General features: G+C 42.4%; 1 protein-coding gene across 4 annotated transcripts in view; it reads right to left on the reverse strand.

The window, feature by feature from the left end:
• The window catches only part of LOC140497225 (phospholipid-transporting ATPase ABCA3-like), a 192,015-nt gene that overhangs the window by 11,238 nt on the left and 163,454 nt on the right, over nucleotides 1–17,323 (reverse strand). For all 4 annotated transcript variants that reach the window (XM_072597904.1, XM_072597905.1, XM_072597902.1 and 1 more), the window contains 5 exons: nucleotides 7,891–8,019; nucleotides 7,439–7,633; nucleotides 3,192–3,379; nucleotides 2,285–2,455; nucleotides 1,571–1,761 (listed from right to left, as the gene is read on the reverse strand). In XM_072597904.1, coding sequence (XP_072454005.1) covers nucleotides 1,571–1,761; nucleotides 2,285–2,455; nucleotides 3,192–3,379; nucleotides 7,439–7,633; nucleotides 7,891–8,019 — 874 coding nt within the window. The remainder of the gene's footprint in view (nucleotides 1–1,570; nucleotides 1,762–2,284; nucleotides 2,456–3,191; nucleotides 3,380–7,438; nucleotides 7,634–7,890; nucleotides 8,020–17,323) is intronic.

Below are 17,323 nucleotides of genomic sequence, written 5' to 3' on the forward strand. Positions count from 1 at the left end.
TTGTCATCTACATAGCTTCCCAAAACATCTGCTCTCTGTCTACCTTTTCAGCCTTATTTCATGATATTCCCTTTTATAGACTCTATGTTCCAGCCAAATCGCACTTCCAGCAGTACTCTGAACTCAACATTCTGCCTCCCATACTGGAACATTTATATGGACCACATGCCATGTTTGGAATGCCTCTTTACCTTCACCTTTCACAATCTGTTTCTTCCTTCAAGTTTCAGCTCAGGCACTCCCCCTCTGTAAAGTCTTCCCTGGCTCCCTTCTTTATTAGTTTTCTCACTCCTCAAATTACTTTGCATTTTACCTATTTGTCCTCATATTCTACCAGAACTCTACCATTAGAGACTCAACTCAAAGAGCAGGGACTATTTTGTCTTTATTTTCCATTCACCTAAGTGACTTGCACATAAAGCATACACTTAATGTTTGTTGAACTGAATGACGTTTTTATCTTAAACCATGTCTTAGATAGGAGAAGTAATTAATGACATTGGTTTCCTACCTGCTTCTCAGTGTTAGGCTGTGGGTAGCAGAAGTACAAGACAGACCAGAAAAGACCAGGAGAGTAGCTTATTGAAGCCAGTAGAGCAGGGGAGGTAGTGTAGTATACAGGCAAGTGGTCACACATTTAGGTTCCATTACTATAGATGCAGGGGTGTAAGTATATTTATTCCAGGGAATGACATTATGACCAGAATCTGGTATGTAACATCAAGGTGGAGACAGCATGCAAAGTGTAGAACTAAGCAGGCAAGCCAGGATAACTGAACAGATTCAGAAAGAGGCAGGGGGTGTTCAGGCAAAGGGTGGCCCAGGGTGGAAAACCGGTACAAGAGAACAGGTGAACAATGTCTAGAAAAAGAGGCTGGAAACAGTATCTTAAGGTCTGGAACAAGAGAGCAGATCTACACAAAAGTATAGTGGTGTCATAACTAATGATCTTTTATATGGGGCTATCTTTCTTCTATTTTGATTTTATGTACCTTTTTTAGTATTGGTTCTATAGTGACTCCCAGGGTCTATTATAACTGGATCATAAATGATAGTGGTATCTTTTATGTTAAATACATTATCCTATAAAATACAGTTTGAATTATTTTCTCCTAGAACCATTTATCCCATTTACTTTATCCACACCAAAACTTATCTGTCATTTTTCCCATTTAATCCTTAAAGTCTTACATATATATAGACTAGTGAATGACTGTATTATCCTACCACATGCATAGAACACTGTGCTGTGCCATAATAATGAGAGACTGTTATGTTGGTGAGTAATCACCTAATTTTTTAATACCCATGACCTATACAGGCTTTTTGTGTAAGAAGAGAAAATAGGGTCCATCAGTTTTAACTCGCCTTCTCCAAGCATACTTTGACTAGGGTAGGAGAGGGCTGCAGAACTTTCAAGGTTAGTTGGCAGAAGGAAACCTTAAAAACAATAATTAGTTGATGCCAAAGAGCGATTGGTAAGAGGGTAACCAAGGAGCTTTCCTTTTTCATCACAGGACAGGGCAGTAACATGTCTACACTGGGAAGGTTGCTACTCAAGCTATCATACCTGGAAAGGTTAACTTAATGAAGTCCTTGAACTGTTCCACATCAGAACTTGTACTATCACTCTTCATCTTGGCCACCAAAGTATATCCACTTCCAAACTTGTTCTTGAGATACTGTGGACTCCCTAGACACTTCAGCTTCCCAGCCACCATGATGGCCAATCTGGTGCACAAAGCCTCACATTCCTCCATGCTGGGGAGACAAGGGATCGGGGCTGGAAATGTCCCTCCTTGTAGGGTAAAGGCTTTGGTCTAGACAAATATAGGACTTTGTATACCATCCCTGGAGAGACCTGCCCTAGTATTCAGAGCCCAGGGTGTGTCTGGGGAAGACAGAAACTCTAAGGGTCATAGGATTACAGAATTTATAACTAGAAGGATTTTAGGGATCTTCTAGTCCAATCCCTTCATTTTGAGGAAACTGTAAGTGTTTAGTATATAAAAGAAGCAGATGTCCAAAGTCACTGTGGGAGCTTTCATCTATCAGCTTCCCTCTATCTTTCCAGTCTAAATTCTAAGGGTTCCAAAGACCTCACCCAAGTGGCCAACATCTAAGGATCCTAGGATGTTCCCTTTGGCAAAATTAGCCATTAGGAGGCCTTGTTCCCAGGATGTTCAAAGACTCAGAGTTACTGATTTGAATTCCCAGCCCCAACAAAGCCCTGCTATCCCCACTACAGTTCCCCCCACATCCCTGACCAAGGTGCGGGCCACACCTATGGGAGGTTATGACAATGGCCTTGCCGGACTCACGGGTCCGCAACACTGTGTCCCAGAGCAGGCGCCGAGCCACAGGGTCCATGCCACTGGAAGGCTCATCCAAGAAGATGACTGAAGGCCTTCCAATTAGGGAAATACCAGTGCTCAGCTTACGCTTGTTGCCACCACTCCATGAAGAAGAAAGCAAATAAAGAAAAAGAGGCTATGAATATCAGTAATTTACAGAAAAATAATAAGAGATAATCAAAGTCCTAAGCAGCACACTGACTTTTCATTTGATGATATTTTCAATACATGCCCAAGAAGGGAGTCATGTCCTCATACCTGGCTCTGATCAGTAAGATCTAAATTTATGGCACTAAATTTATATATGTTTTGTCTATGTAGGCAACCTAGATCATCCCTACTGCTGGCACTTGAGTCACAACAGTCTTTTTGGCTGACTGCTCCTTTAGCATAGTCATTGTCTCTATGTATCATTAGGCATTAGGACAAGGTCTAAGCCACTCAAGTTGTGATGCTGATATCCTATTCTTCTATACTCCAGGCCAATAAGGAGCTAGGTCCAAGGAAGGAACCCTGATCATAGCATCAGAATCATCAATAGCAGCTAGTATCTGAGATGGATCTGTTGTCTCTAGCAGGGGTCAATTAGCGGAAAGCAAACCTAAATACAGTTGTTCATTGTAGAATGGCAGTAGCTGATCAACTCCCTACAGGCAGATCTCTGCTGCCCCTCTGCAGTCATGGAATTTCTGGTAGAAGACTGACTTTGTGAATGGTGACAAAGTCTATATGATAATATCCTAAGTCTATTGATTAGGAATCTCCTGCTCCCTTCTGATTCTGCTTCTAAAGGTTATAGATACAGAAAAGAAGGACTAGGGAAGGCTGGCATCTCACCTGAGGTTCCTTATGAGCTTGTCTGCATTGGACTCAAGGAGCAATGACTTCAGCATGTTTTTCACATAACGATCGATGTGATTTTCAGGAATCCCCCACAATCGAGCATACATATACATCATTTCTCTTCCTGTCATGTAGTCTAGCAGAGCATCAAACTGAGGACAATAACTGATTCGTCGCTGTACCTGAAATAAGAGTTCAGTACCTCAGGAAATGGTTTCAGTCAAAGGATGGGACTGAAAAAAAACATGCTATTTCCCTGCTTACTTGCTTTCTATATACAGGACATGGAATTCCTTTGACTGGTTAGTATCTCTAATGAGATTTATTCCCCTACAATATCCCTGCTAATATCAGGGCTAAAGGTTCTTTGCAGCAGGAGCCCATTGGAGTAAACTGGTCCTGTGGACTTTTTTACCTGGATTAGATTCAACTAGTTCCTGAACAGTTACTATGTTCAGGGATGTGGGGGAATGTGTAAGAAATAAAATACGTGACACGATAAGGATGACAGGACAACTGAGCCATGAGGGTGATAAGGCAGCAGCTATGGGAAAAAAGTCCTTGGGACTGTACTAGCCACTTTTCTTCATGATGAAGCTGACTGTAATCAGATTGTAAAAGCTGAGAGAAGCAGGGCTTCTTTGGCTCATCACACTGGTTATTTATTCAGGGCTGGTTATTTTTAGAGTAGGAAAAGAAAGGACACAGTGCAGCAATGTGGCTGTGGGAGTCTAGTGTTCTTGAGCAGCAATCTAAATGTGTCTGTGATAAGAATTCTGAAAGACAGAAATGAGGGAGGACATGCTAGGCTTTGGGATGACCTGTGAGGATGCAGAAAGATAGATGATGGAATGTGAAGTCTGAGGAACATGTTGTAATCTAGTTTTGTTAGGGCAAGAGAGTAGATGAAGTAGAACTGAATATGGTTGCAAAGAATAAGTTGGTCCAGATGGTTAAGAGCCTCAAATACCAGGTTAAGAGATTTGCCTGTTATTCTCAAAGCAAATCATTGAAAGTAACGGGGAATCACTGAAAGGGAAGAGAACCTGAAGTTGTGTAGTGATAATATGATGTCTGAGAGAAGGGATGTCAGAGATGATATAGGTAAAATTAAAAAAAGTGTTAAATGATTGTCTGTGGGAGTGTGAGAAAGGAACAAGTTAAAGATGATTCTAAGATGGTGAATCTGGGTAACTGGAAGGGTGACTATCCTCCAGAGAAAGAAAGGAGTTTAGTGGAACAGTATGTTTAGCTCCCTAAATGAGACAATTGGCTTTGGATTGGATATGCTAAATTTGGGATATTACCAGACAATATCCAGTAGGCAGTTTGTGATGTAAGACAGGAATTTAGGGGTAAGATGAGGGCTGGCTATACAGATGCTGAAATGATATGTATAGAGATGAACCCATGGGAGAAGAAGAGATGACTAAGGGAAAGACATTGAGAGGTGAAGGGATTTGTGTAGGATCACAGAGCTAATAAGTGTCTGAGGTAGGATCTGAACCCAAACCTTAGTAGACTCTAGACCCAAGGTCCTATTTGGACTCAAATGAGTTAATAACCACTTTTTTCTTTCCAGGATCAAAGTGAGGTCATAGGCAATATACTAGTCAAATTTGCTATCCCCCCAAATTTCACCTTATATAGCAATTTCCAATGCTTGCAATTAAGTGAGTGAAACTATCTTTTAAGTTAACATAAATGCCAATGGGCATTAGGCTTGTTCCATATTAGTAGGGTAATATATCATATATATATTATATATGAAAATAGCCATCTTTCTATTTGACCCAGAGATTATAATTATATGGATATGTATGTATGTATGTATGTATATATCTTAAGAAGGTTAGTGACAAAAAGAAAGGCTCCACATACAGTAAAGTATTTATAGCAGCACTTTTGCAATAGCAAAGAAATGGAACTAAAGTAGACGACCATTGATTAGGGAATAGCTAAATAAGTTATGGTACATGAATATAATGAAACATTATTGTGTTGCAAGAAACAATAAATATGATGAATACATAAAACTGTGGAAAGACATAAAAGATTATATGAAGTGAAGAAAGCAGAATCAAGGAAAAAGTATACTCAGTGCCTACTACAATGTAAATGACAAGAACAAATCAATCAATGCTACAAAATTAAAATGATCAAGAAATATGAAAAGGCACCCTTCTCACATTTCCTTTGCAGAAATTGGGGAAATTATCGATATGGAACACTGTTCCATATGGAACACTATTGCCTAACCGTTTGGATATCAGGGTTAGTCCTAATGGACTGTTTTCCCCATTTTTAATTCTTTGTTACAAAGGATTGCTTTTAGAGAGGGAGGGAGGGAGAGGAGGATGGAAATATGCTGGGAAATGTGGGTGAAATAAAAATCAGATATCAAAAACAATTTTTAAAAAAATTAAAAAACCCACATTTTTTACCCATTAGAAAAACAAGGGTATAAAATGTGGGTTTTTTAATTTTTCTAAAAAAGTTTTTCTAAAAGATTCCAACTCAATTTTTAAAAATTTCTAGTTTAGTTATTTAGTTTATATGAATAGATAAAATCTTTTCATTATGCCAAATTAAATATTTATGAAACAAATAAGTAATCACAAAAATAATATCATAATGATATTGTGGCTAAATAACACAATTTATCACAATTTACATTTAAATCATAGTGCAAATAATATTTGGGCAGGAATCATATATTTGGTAGGAGGCATAGGACTTTGTTAGACAAGTGCCCAGGCTTTCTAGGTTTTTGCAACATTTGCAACAAGTTCCCCTCCAGAAGGGGAAATATTTCATACAAAGCAAAAATGAAGCCAAATGATACAAATAATAAATTGCTACTGACTGAGTGACCTATTAAAGTCAGATTACTGGAGTCAGGATATTCTTTTTATTATTTTTACTAGCAAGGCTGTCTGCCCTCATGGGCATCATCTGCCATCAGGAGCATCATCTGGTGAAGATATAGCTCCGTTTTCTCTCTGTGAATAATTTTATCTATCTATCTATCTATCTATCTATCTATCTATCTATCTATCTATCTATCTATCTATAGTTTATATAGATTCCCTGTGGCAGACTTTTGGAAGGATATATACAATCATCACAAAGAAAAAGCCGACAAGAATGGGTTAAAATTTGCACCACTGGAAGGTACTACTTACACTGATGGAACATAGATCCCTGGGATTGCTTGAGTTAAGTACATGTTGTATTTCCCACTCCCACTTCTGGAGAATATAAACTCACTGTGATCGTGATGAGGAGGAGGGTACCATTTTTGTTTTTTTATATTTCCATTGTCTGGCATAGCAGCTTGCACACAGGTACTTAATAAATCCTCACTGAATTGAATTGTTTGGTGAACATAAGACATGTGCAGCTATGCTGACATAAAGTTTCTTATGGGCAATTAGAGGTTGTGGTTAGTAAGTAAATTAGAAAAAAATTAGAAAGTCTTAAATCATATAAATGGAACTCATGGATAAGGGTCTCCATTCTTGATCAGCTTGAAGAATGGGTCCTTGTTGGCACACAATAAAAGTGCTGTGGTTTTGCTTGTAAAATACTCTATGTTGACTCCATGTATTGGTACTGACCTGATATGAGTACACCTATCTGTGTATATACTTCATCCTCTTAGAGATCTGTAGCCCCATTGCTATGAGTACTATTTTTTCCATGCAGAATGAGAAATGTATGTATGCCATACATACCTTGGCATACTGCTTGATTCTTGTTCATATCCTTTCATAAATCCTCTAATAGAAGCTATCAAAACTACTTTCTCTCGTTATTTTAATATTTTGTATAGATCAATGCAAAACAAATTATCTTATTGTTATATCTTCCTCTTGTATCTGACAAACCTACTTCCTTTTCCATTCAAGCTTGTCTTTTATACCATTTCAGGTATGAAAGTTATTTTTGTTAATATACTGTAGCCTACATTCACTTATGTTACCTATGCCACAGATGTTTCTCTGTGAGGAATACAATTCTGCCTCTTCCCCCCTCCTACCCTTCCCACCTCAGGAGGCTCAACAAGATATGTTCCACTCAGAGGTTACTTTTATTTTACCAATATATTTTTGCTCAATTGCTTCCTTAAGTACTCCCAGTATATCTTCTTCCTATAAACCCAGATCTGCCAGTGTGATCTCTAACCCCATATATCTCAGAAAATCATTTCACTTTGGATCCTAGTAGTAGTATCTTACTGTTTTGATATTCTTGCTGATGCTATGGCCATCGAAATATGCATCCCCACTGGTTATAGTTTCATCTCCAGTTAACATTTTGAATGTGGTTGTTTTCCCAGCTCCATTGAAACCAAGTAGCCCGAAGCATTCTCCTTTCATGACTGCAAAGGAAATTCTGTCCACAGCCAGGATGGGTATCCACCGATAATATACCTGAGAAAACCCAGATAATATAATACTGAAGGAACAATGCCTATAAATCAAGAACAGCCACTACAGACCAGTGTGCAACAAACACTTCCATTTTCAAAGGTGGATATAAAAAAAGGTTTTCCTTTTTTTGCATGGGCTACTTCTCTACCCTAAAGGAAGAATAGATGCAGATCTCAAAGATCTGCTATAATGACATGCATCTTTTATGCCCCTGGTTAAGAAAGCCCAGGATAACTTCGACCACTAACGAGTTTTACCTTCATGATGTCTCTAAGAATCAGTGGACTCTCCATGACTGAAATGGCTTCTATAGGATAGTCTCGAATTTTCTTCTTCTCATTTAACACATCAGTATCTTCTGGTGGTTGTGGTGCTTCATTCATTGCCTGTAATTACATTCCAAAGACAAGGAACAAAGATATAGACATCTTTCAGGAGTCTTGACCAAAGTTAGCTGGTGGGGGACAGTTGTAGGAAAGGGCTGGAAGGGAAACATACATGAAGATGCTAACATAGATGTATCAACTTACATACTGATCATCCTTTAAACACCCTAACTTAACCAGTTCCTCAATCTACTCATTTCCCATGACCTATTTCTCCACACCACTGACCTCCAGCACGTTCTCCTTCCTTGAATTCAGTACCCTGAGACTTATTGATCCTCCCCTTAAACTTGCTAACTTTGCAGTTCCTCAATACTTATTCTTCCATCCCACCTTAGCTACATATAGAAATGTTGATACCCTTAACCATACTATCAGCCATAAATTTCATAACTCTGAAGTTCCTTTATCTGATCATATTCTTTTCTATGTTCTTTATTTCCCAGTTTATTCTCACCATGATCTTCAATCCTTCTACCCTCTAAGTTCTTTCTTAGACCATCACTTTTGCAAGAGCTATACTTTTCTCCCCTGACCACCCTGACCATTCAGTGATCTAGTTCAATTATTTATTATCTTTTACACTTCACTATCCTGCCCCTTTGTTCTATCACTGATCATATCTTGCCAAATCCCAATCTTTGCTACTATTCAACTAAATGGAACTGGAGAAAATCATGAAACCTCTTTGACTGAAAACACTACAAACTTATGCTACATAATCTCAAATGGGCTCTCACTGTAGCAATTCAACCCTTTTATTACTTCCTAATCAATTCACTATCCTATCACCGGGAAGACTATTCTAAATCTTTTTCTACTTCCTTAAGAATCCTATTGTACATGTTCCTCCCCCTTCTCAGAAGACTGCCTCATGCTTAACTGAAAAAATTGAGGTCATTTGCTGAGAGTTCTCTTTCTGCTCATCTCACATCACTTAGTGGTCTTCCACTGCTATTTTGCCCTTCATCCCTATCTCACAGGAAGAGCTGTACTGGCAAATAAGGCAAATCCTTCTACATGCATCCTGGATATCAGTCCATTCAGTCTTCCCTCAGCAGACTGCCCTCTCCAATATACCTATTCCCTACTAATTTTCATTCTCTCCATATCTACTGCCTGCATCTCATATTCCTACAAATATACCTATGTTTCTCCATCCTTAAAAAAAACAAAACCCTCACCAGATCAAACTGTGAGAAAGGAATTTCATTATTCTGATTCCACAGCACTATGGGGGAGGAAACACCAGGGCCTTAGGCTTCCCCTTACTCAATTTATGGTTAGGGTACATCCTGTCTGAAACAGGAACTGGGGGCTGGAATGTGACAATCCCTTAAAACCTGAAAGTTCAAACAAGGGGCAAAGTTTTCTTGTATCTGTGCAGGCTTAATAACCTGCATGTATATTAACTTACACACTCATGGATAGATTACCCCTCCACTTTGTGAATACGTATCACTTGATCTGGGAGGGGACAGATGCATATAATGGGAGTGTCAGAAAGACTGTAACCCTGAGGAGTTTGGACCAATCCTGACTCTGAGGGGAGGTATAACTACCCTAACAGTGTTTAAGCTTGTTCTTGCTTCTGTGTGTGTGTGTTCATTGTAAGCAGCACCCACATCTTGAGACATGTTAATAAATGCCTTCCTCTTGCCCACTCTGTTTCTGAGTTCTTTGAGAACGCTGTGTTTCCCACAGAACCAACCTTGCTAGCTATCATCATATATTTATTTCTTCACTAAATTCCTTGAGAAATCCTTCTAAATCACAACCTCTAATTCCTCTCTTCTCTTGTTCAGTCCTTTTTTAGTTCTACCCACTTCTTCCTGACTCCATTTGGGATTTTCTCGGCAGAGATTCGGAGTGGTTTGCCATTTCTTTCTCCAGATCATTTTATAGATGAGGAAACCGAGGGTTAAGTGATTTGCCCAAAGTCACACAGCTATTACGTATCTGAGGAGGGGTATGAATTCAAGTCTCCCTGACTACAGGAACAGGTCTCTAGCCAGTGTGCCATCTAGCCCAGCTGCCCCTCACTGCTGCTGGGGGGGTTCTGGAGGGTGGCCACTGCCCCAGGTGGGGTTGGTGGGGGAACTGTGAAAGCTTCAGGGGAGATACCCTGCCCTAGCCAGTGGGCTGGGCAGGTCCTCCCTGGGGCTCCCCAGCCTCACTAAAAAGCTGCAGCCAGGGCAATTCACTGGAAAGGCCTGGCTCACCCTGAACCCGGGTTCCCTATTGTACTGACCTGGAAGGGTGACCCCACAACTTGGAACCTCTGGTACCAATTCCCTCCTACTTCCACCCTCCAAGTCAGGGTGGGTGTAGGTATGAGAGTAACCAGGGTGGGGGGGGTCAGGGAGAGATGGGTGGGACATGTACCCCCAAGGGCTGCCTCCGGACCCTGGTTCACAGCTTCCTTGGTTTGGCCAGCATTGGGTATCATGGGAGAGGCTAGCAGAACTTCAGAGAAGGACCCCAGAGTGGGAGCAGTGGTGCCCAGTTGCCTCAAGCCCAACTGTTCCAGCCCTTAGAGTCAATTACCTACATTGTTACAATATGCCATAAACTGTTCACCTGCTGTAGACATGGGTACCTCCCCCTTCCCCTCCCTCCTCAAGCCGCCCCCCCCTCCCCCCCGCATGAAATTTACACCCTGTCCCCTGGATTTTCTGGGGCCAGTGAGAGCTCCATGGATGCCAGAACTGCCTCATCTCTCACTCTCTTTTGAACCTTATGAATTTTGGTTTCCAACTTCATTCATTTTTAACTGCTATTTTCAAAGTTACCAATGATATCTTACTGACCTAATGACCATTTCTCAATCCTCATCCTTCTTGATCTCACCATCTTCTGTAACTGTTAATCAATCTGTTCTCCTGAGTACCGCTCTCTTTAGATTCTGGTGACAGTGCTCCCTCCCAGGTCACTTCCTACCTGTTTGATCACACTGATGAGGTACAAGCCCAAGCCAAGACCTTTTTCCCTTGGATCGGGAGGGTTTTTGTCCCATTTGTCTGAAGGGCCCCCAGAAAGTCTGGCAACTTGGATTCCCCTTCCATTTCTCTCAGGCTCGATACTCTCTATCTTCTATTTAGCATTCTTTTGATATTCCTCCCTTTGATCCTATTACCAGCCACTCCCATCAAGATCCTCCCTAGAGTTTATCTGTATTCACCCCAGGGTACCAGTCATTCCCATACTGCCCCATCAAGACCATTCCTGGGGCCCCAGACTAGCTGGCAGCACCTGGATTCTTCCCTCAGTCTTTTTCTGTATTTAAGGTCCATCTTGCCTCCATGAAGGTGCTGAGATTCAATCCAGCTCAGACTCTGTCTAGCTGAGATTCTATCTGGCCCGCTTGTGAATACAAGCATTACAAATGCTTAGGCTCCTTAAGATCCTGTCAACCCAACATAGTGAATCTTTAATAAACTTTGTTTTTCTTTGGCTTTAAGAAGGCTTGTATTCATTCATTCTAGCAGGACCTGGTGTGTTGGTATTTCAGGGTCCCCAACAACTCAAACCTCAACATTCTGATTTCCTGACTGGGAAGAACTGCTAATCTCAAGTTCTTCTGCCAAGACTGGAAGGTATGTAAGCCTCCTCCTCTCCCTATCCTCTTCTTGCTGTACAAGTACCTTGGAAGGGATTTTCGGACCTGACCTCAGGTCCTAGTATTGGGAAGTGTGTGCCCAACTCTCTGAACTCCCTGGGTGCTAGGGAATTAGGGAAATATCGGTTACTTTCTTCTCTCAGGTTGTCGGTCTAGTGGCTGTGTTTGAGGCTGTGGACCTGGGCACACCCTCTAAGATCAGCAAGTGTGTGCCCAACTCTGAATTCCCTGGGCACTAGGGAATTAGGGAAAAGTCAGTTACTTTTTTTCCTCTTGTTTTTTTCAAGGCTTACTCCCACATCCTCCTTCACAGGGGGAGGGACTTCCAGCCCCATGCCTGTAATGGGTCAATCCTCTTCAATCCCCCAAAATCTGCCTTTGAGATGTTTCTTACAAAATTGGAAAAAATTTAGCGTCTCTAAAGAACTGAAAAGAAAAAATTGGTGTTCTTTTGGAACACAGTTTGGCCTCAGTATCACCTGGAGGACTGTGAAGTATGGCCCATTTTTGGGAACTTACAATGCAGTACTCTTACAGTTAGAGTTATATTATTGCCATAAAGGAAAATGGATAGAAATACTCTACATAATGGCCTTCATCAAGCTCTCTGAGAACCCCATTCTCAGAAAAGACTGTAAGATGCTTGTATCCAGAGCTGCCCCACAAAAGGGCAATAGGGGTGAATTGGACGTTGGGGCCTCACAGCCTCACCTCCTTCCCTATCTTCATTCCCACCATCCCAATTCCTATCCCCATTCCAATCTTCCCCAGCCCTTCCCATTGCTTCCTTGCCTCCCCCAACCCTGGTCATCCCTTCTTTCCCTTGATTTCCCTTCCCTTTTCCTCTACCCCAACCCCCCTTGATTCCTGCCTCATTTACCTTCCATGTCTCCTTCCCCCTCGATGACTCCTGCTCAGTTCCCAGCCATAGGTCTTGCTGAGGTACCTCCCTCTGCAGCCCCTCTCCCTGGGGCAACATTCACTCAGGCCTCAGGCCCTATCCCCATGGCAGTCTCTGGGGTATCTCTCCCTCAAACCCCTTTGCCTCCTCAGGTGCCAGCTGATCTTTCCCCCTGCCAGCCCGATGACCTTGCAGCCTAAACCAGTTCAGTCAGCATTCCCCAGCTCCTCCCTCATGAGAAGTGGGACAATCAGAGTATGAGCTTCGTTCTCCATCTCAGACCTCATTCAGGTTAAAGAGAAACTGGGGAGATACTTGGAAGACCCCATTAAGTTTACTGAGGGTTTTAGGGACATTTCCCTACAATTTGAACTTTCTTGAAATGATCTGCATATTCTTTTTTCTGCCTGTTGTACCACTAAGGAGAAGGTGAGAATCTGGGAACATGCCTCAAAGTTTGGGCATCATATGGCAAGCAATGATCCCTTAAAATACCCCTCAGAAGCAGCTGCTGTTCCCACTACTGACCCAGAGTGGGATTATTGAAAGAGTGAGGATGAGAAAGAGAGACCATATGGTAATTTGCCTGTTAAGAAGGCCTAAAAACTGCATTTCAAAAACGAGTAAATTTTCAAAAAGTTAGGGAAATTATTCAGGGAGAAAAGGAAAACCCTGCCCTTTTTCAGGACTGGCTAGTAGAAGCTATTAAAAAGCATAAAAATTTGGATCCTGACTCCATAGAAGGGGCAGCAATCCTTAGCATGTATTTTATTAATCATTCTGCCCCATATATTAGAAGGGTACTGCAGAAATTGGCAATGGGACCCCAAACACCTCAGGCCCAATTACTGGAGATGGCCTTTGGAGTCTTTAACAACAGAGGCCTCGTTGCAGTAGAGGAAAGAGAATGCAGAAGGGCCAGAGACAGGGAACATGCTCAATTCTTGGCTGCTGCCATGGCCAGGAAAAGACCCAGGAAGTACCCCTCCAGGGCGCCCCCTTGGAGGAAGCCTGGCTACTTGGGCAGTGGGGAAACCTGCTTTTAATGCCTCAAGGAGGGTCACTGGTCCAAGGAGTGCCCCTCCAGGGCACCCCCCAAAGGGAACCCTAGGAACTAATGCTTGTGGAACTGTGCCCATGTGACCAGAAGGGACATTGGAGGAAGGACTGTCCTCAAGGTTGGAAAAGTGGTAGAGCCTCCCCCCAGTACCCTGTCCTCCAGTCTTCTCAAGACTTGGAACAAAGGGAAAGCCTGGGTGCTGGCAGTGCTCCCACTTTCTCCACCTCTCTCTCCAAGCCCTGGGCAAAAACGGAGGCTGAAGGTAAGGTTACCCACTTTTAACATGGCTAAGTTCTCTGCTTTAACCAGTTGCTCTGGCCCTATCCACCCCTTGACCCCTTGTGTCATAGGCATTGAAGGGGAAACTAAGGAATGTCTCCAGACATACCCTCTCCCTACTTAGGGATCTGTTGTTAAAACACTCCTTCCGTGTGCCCTCCTCTAGCCCTACTCCCTTGCTGAAAAGGGACCTGACGGTGAAATTGGGGAGTCAATTTTCTCTAGTTAATCCTCCCATCTCCCTTTTACCTCTGTTCACTAAATCTCCCCATGTTCACTTGAGTGTGTGGGAGACAGTTGAGTCAATTGTTTGGGATACGGAAATTCTAGGACGAGATACTTCTGATAGCCCAGCCATTGTTAGCCTCCCAGACCCTAAAGTGCTCCCCCATCTCAGCCAGTATCTGATTAAGCCTGAGGCCTGGGAAGAACTACAACCTCTAATTGAAAAATTCCTTAAGTATAAAATCCCTGTCCCTTGTTCATCTCCATGCAACACTGCAATCCTTCCTGCAAAAAAGCCTAATGGAGAATGTTCACAATTTATTTTTGCCTTTGAATGTAACCCTCAATTATTTGGCCAGGCTTCAAGAAGAGAATTAAGATGCCTGAAACTAGCAGGTAGTAGCTTAACTCAGTATGTGCATGATATTCTTACTTGTAGCCCCACCCAGGTGGGTTCTTTGACTGCTGCCACAGAAGCCCTTAATTTCTTGGGCATTCGAGGCTATAGGGTCTCTTTGAACGAAGTCCAGATAGCTTGGAAGTCTATGAAGTATCTGGGCCATGAACTCATGCCCACCTCTCACTCCTTAACATCAGAGAAAAAGGACAATCCTGTCTATCCTTGTTCCAGCCACTAAGAAACAAGTTTGAGTGTTTTTTAGGCATGGCTGGATTTTGTAGACTCTGGATTCCTAATTTTGGCTTTATTGCTAAACCCCTTTATGACCCTACTCAGTGCACTGACTCAGACCAGGCTATTTGACCACCACCCCAGCACTAGCCCTGCCCAATCTGGGAAAACCTTTCACTCTGTATGTTGATGAAAGGAAGAGGACAGGATTTGGGAGTCTTAACCCATTCCTTAGGACCTGACCCTAGGCCAGTTGATGTTTTTATTTACTCAAAATATGTTTTCCTTGTTCTATATGTCCATGGAGCAATCTGGAAAGAAAGGGGATACCTGACAGAAAACAAACTCCCCTATCAAACGTGCCCTTCTATTTTTTGGCCTTGCCACAGTCTTCTTGAATCCCCTCCAGGGAAAATATTTTTTCTTTTTACTTCTCTCTCTTTTCTGAAACTGTTTCCTTTTGAATTGGCAATGATAGTGTTAACCCTTTTTCTCCTCTTCCCTGAGACTTTAAATACACTTGGCCTCCAAAAGTGGGAGGATAACTCCTTCCTCAAACTGGGAAACTCATTAGGCAGGGGGGAAGTCGACTTTTTCGAAAGTTTCCCTCCCCAATACAACTTCCTCCGAAGTCCATGCCACCCTTTGTATGTTGGCCACCCCTCTATGGGCTACTCTTTCCATCTCAACACCTTGCTTACAAGGTGTTGTCTGGAACTTTACGTTGACCAGCTGTACCAATTGTTCCAAGGGAGCATTTTCTACTTGCATCTTTGATTGCATCCTTCTCACTACTCTCCTGGTAGGTTTAAAGCACAATGCCACAGCTCCTTCTAGTTACAATACTCTTATTGATCCCTTAAAGATACCCCTCTCAACTGGAAGACTTATGTGCAACCATTCTGATCCTTGGAGCACCATTCACTCAGACCATAATAACTTAGTGCCCCTAAATCATCTTAATGGGAATCCTGGCTTCTTTCTATATTTGACCCTATTCTTATTCCTTTCTTAAATTCCTTGTCAGATTTGTCTTTTCCAGAGTGCAAGCCATTAACTTCCAGATGACAGCCCAGGCCATATACCAACCTCTGACTGAATCTAAGGTGTCCAGCCCACTGGGCCTAGCACCACCCAGGTTCTGAAGTCTGATTCCTTGAACAGGACCAGAGAGGCAGGGACAGCTCTACACCCTTTGCCAGCAGGAAGCAGTTTTAGAAGCTGAGACCTTCACCCCTTACCACATAAGAATTTGGGTCTTATCTGTTTGAGGGGGGAATGATGAGGTACAAGCCCAAGCCAAGACCTTTTCCCCTTGGATCGGGAGGGTTTTTGTCCCATTTGTCTGAAGGGCTCCTGGAAAGTCTGGCCTTTGGGGGGGCTCCTTGGATTCCCCTTCCATTTCTCTCAGGCCAGATACTCCCTATCTTCTATTTAGGATTCTTTTGATATTCCTCTCTTTGATCCTATTACCTACCAGCCACTCCCACCAAGATCCTCCCTAGAGTCTATCTGTATTCACCCCAGGGTACCAGTCATTCCCATACTGCCCCATCAAGACCATTCCTGGGGCCCCAGACTAGCTGGCAGCACCTAGATTCTTCCCTCAGTCTTTTTCTGTATTTAAGGTCCATCTTGCCTCCATGAAGGTGCTGAGATTCAATCCAGCTCAGACTCTGTCTAGCTGAGATTCTATCTGGCCCGCTTGTGAATTACAAGCGTTACAAATGCTTAGGCTCCTTAAGATCTTGTTAACCCAACACGGTGAATCTTTAATTAACTTTGTTTTTCTTTGGCTTTAAGAAGGCTTGTATTCATTCATTCTAGCAGGACCTGGAATGTTGGTATTTTGGGGTCCCCAACACCCCAAACCCCAACAACACCATCTCGTTTGTTTTTCTGGATCTCCTTTTCTAGGCCACACCTATTAATCTTAGGTGTCCCTCAAGGGTCTATCCTGGGTCCTCTCTCTTCTTCCTCTATAATAACCTAGCTTTCTTTGCTTATCACCTTCCATGGATTCAGTGATCACTTTCATGCTGATGATTCTCATATCTATTTATCCAGTGCTCACCTCCCATCTTTTATCACCAACACCTTGATCTTGATGTCCTGTAAGCATCTTCTAATCAACATGTCCTAAACAGAACTCTTTATTCTTTCCCTAAGTATCATTCTCTTTTCCAGTTGTTTCATACCTGGACTAAAGAAATAGCCTGCTGGGTGGTCTTACTGCCTCAAGTTCTTTGCCCACTCTAATCTTTCCTCCATCCAGCTGCCAGTTGTGATCTTTCTTCAGGAAAGACCATAGCCTCTCCCTACTCAATAAACTTCAGTGGCTCTCCGTTACCTCTCGGATCAAATATCAATTCCTGTTTTTCTTTTAAAGTCCTTCCCCACTTGGGCCCTTCCTACTGTTCTAGTCTTCTTATACTTTCTGCAGCACTGGCTTTCTAGTTGTTCCTCACTCACAATACTATTATCTACTGGCCCCATACCTTGTCACTGACTATCCTCTTCATGCTTGGAATGCTATCCCTCCTCCCTTCCTCCTTTTTAGCTTCTCTGGCTTCCTCCAAGACTCAGCTC

The sequence above is a fragment of the Notamacropus eugenii genome, chromosome 3 (assembly GCF_028372415.1).
Source record: "Notamacropus eugenii isolate mMacEug1 chromosome 3, mMacEug1.pri_v2, whole genome shotgun sequence".
NCBI classification, from domain to species: domain Eukaryota; kingdom Metazoa; phylum Chordata; class Mammalia; order Diprotodontia; family Macropodidae; genus Notamacropus; species Notamacropus eugenii.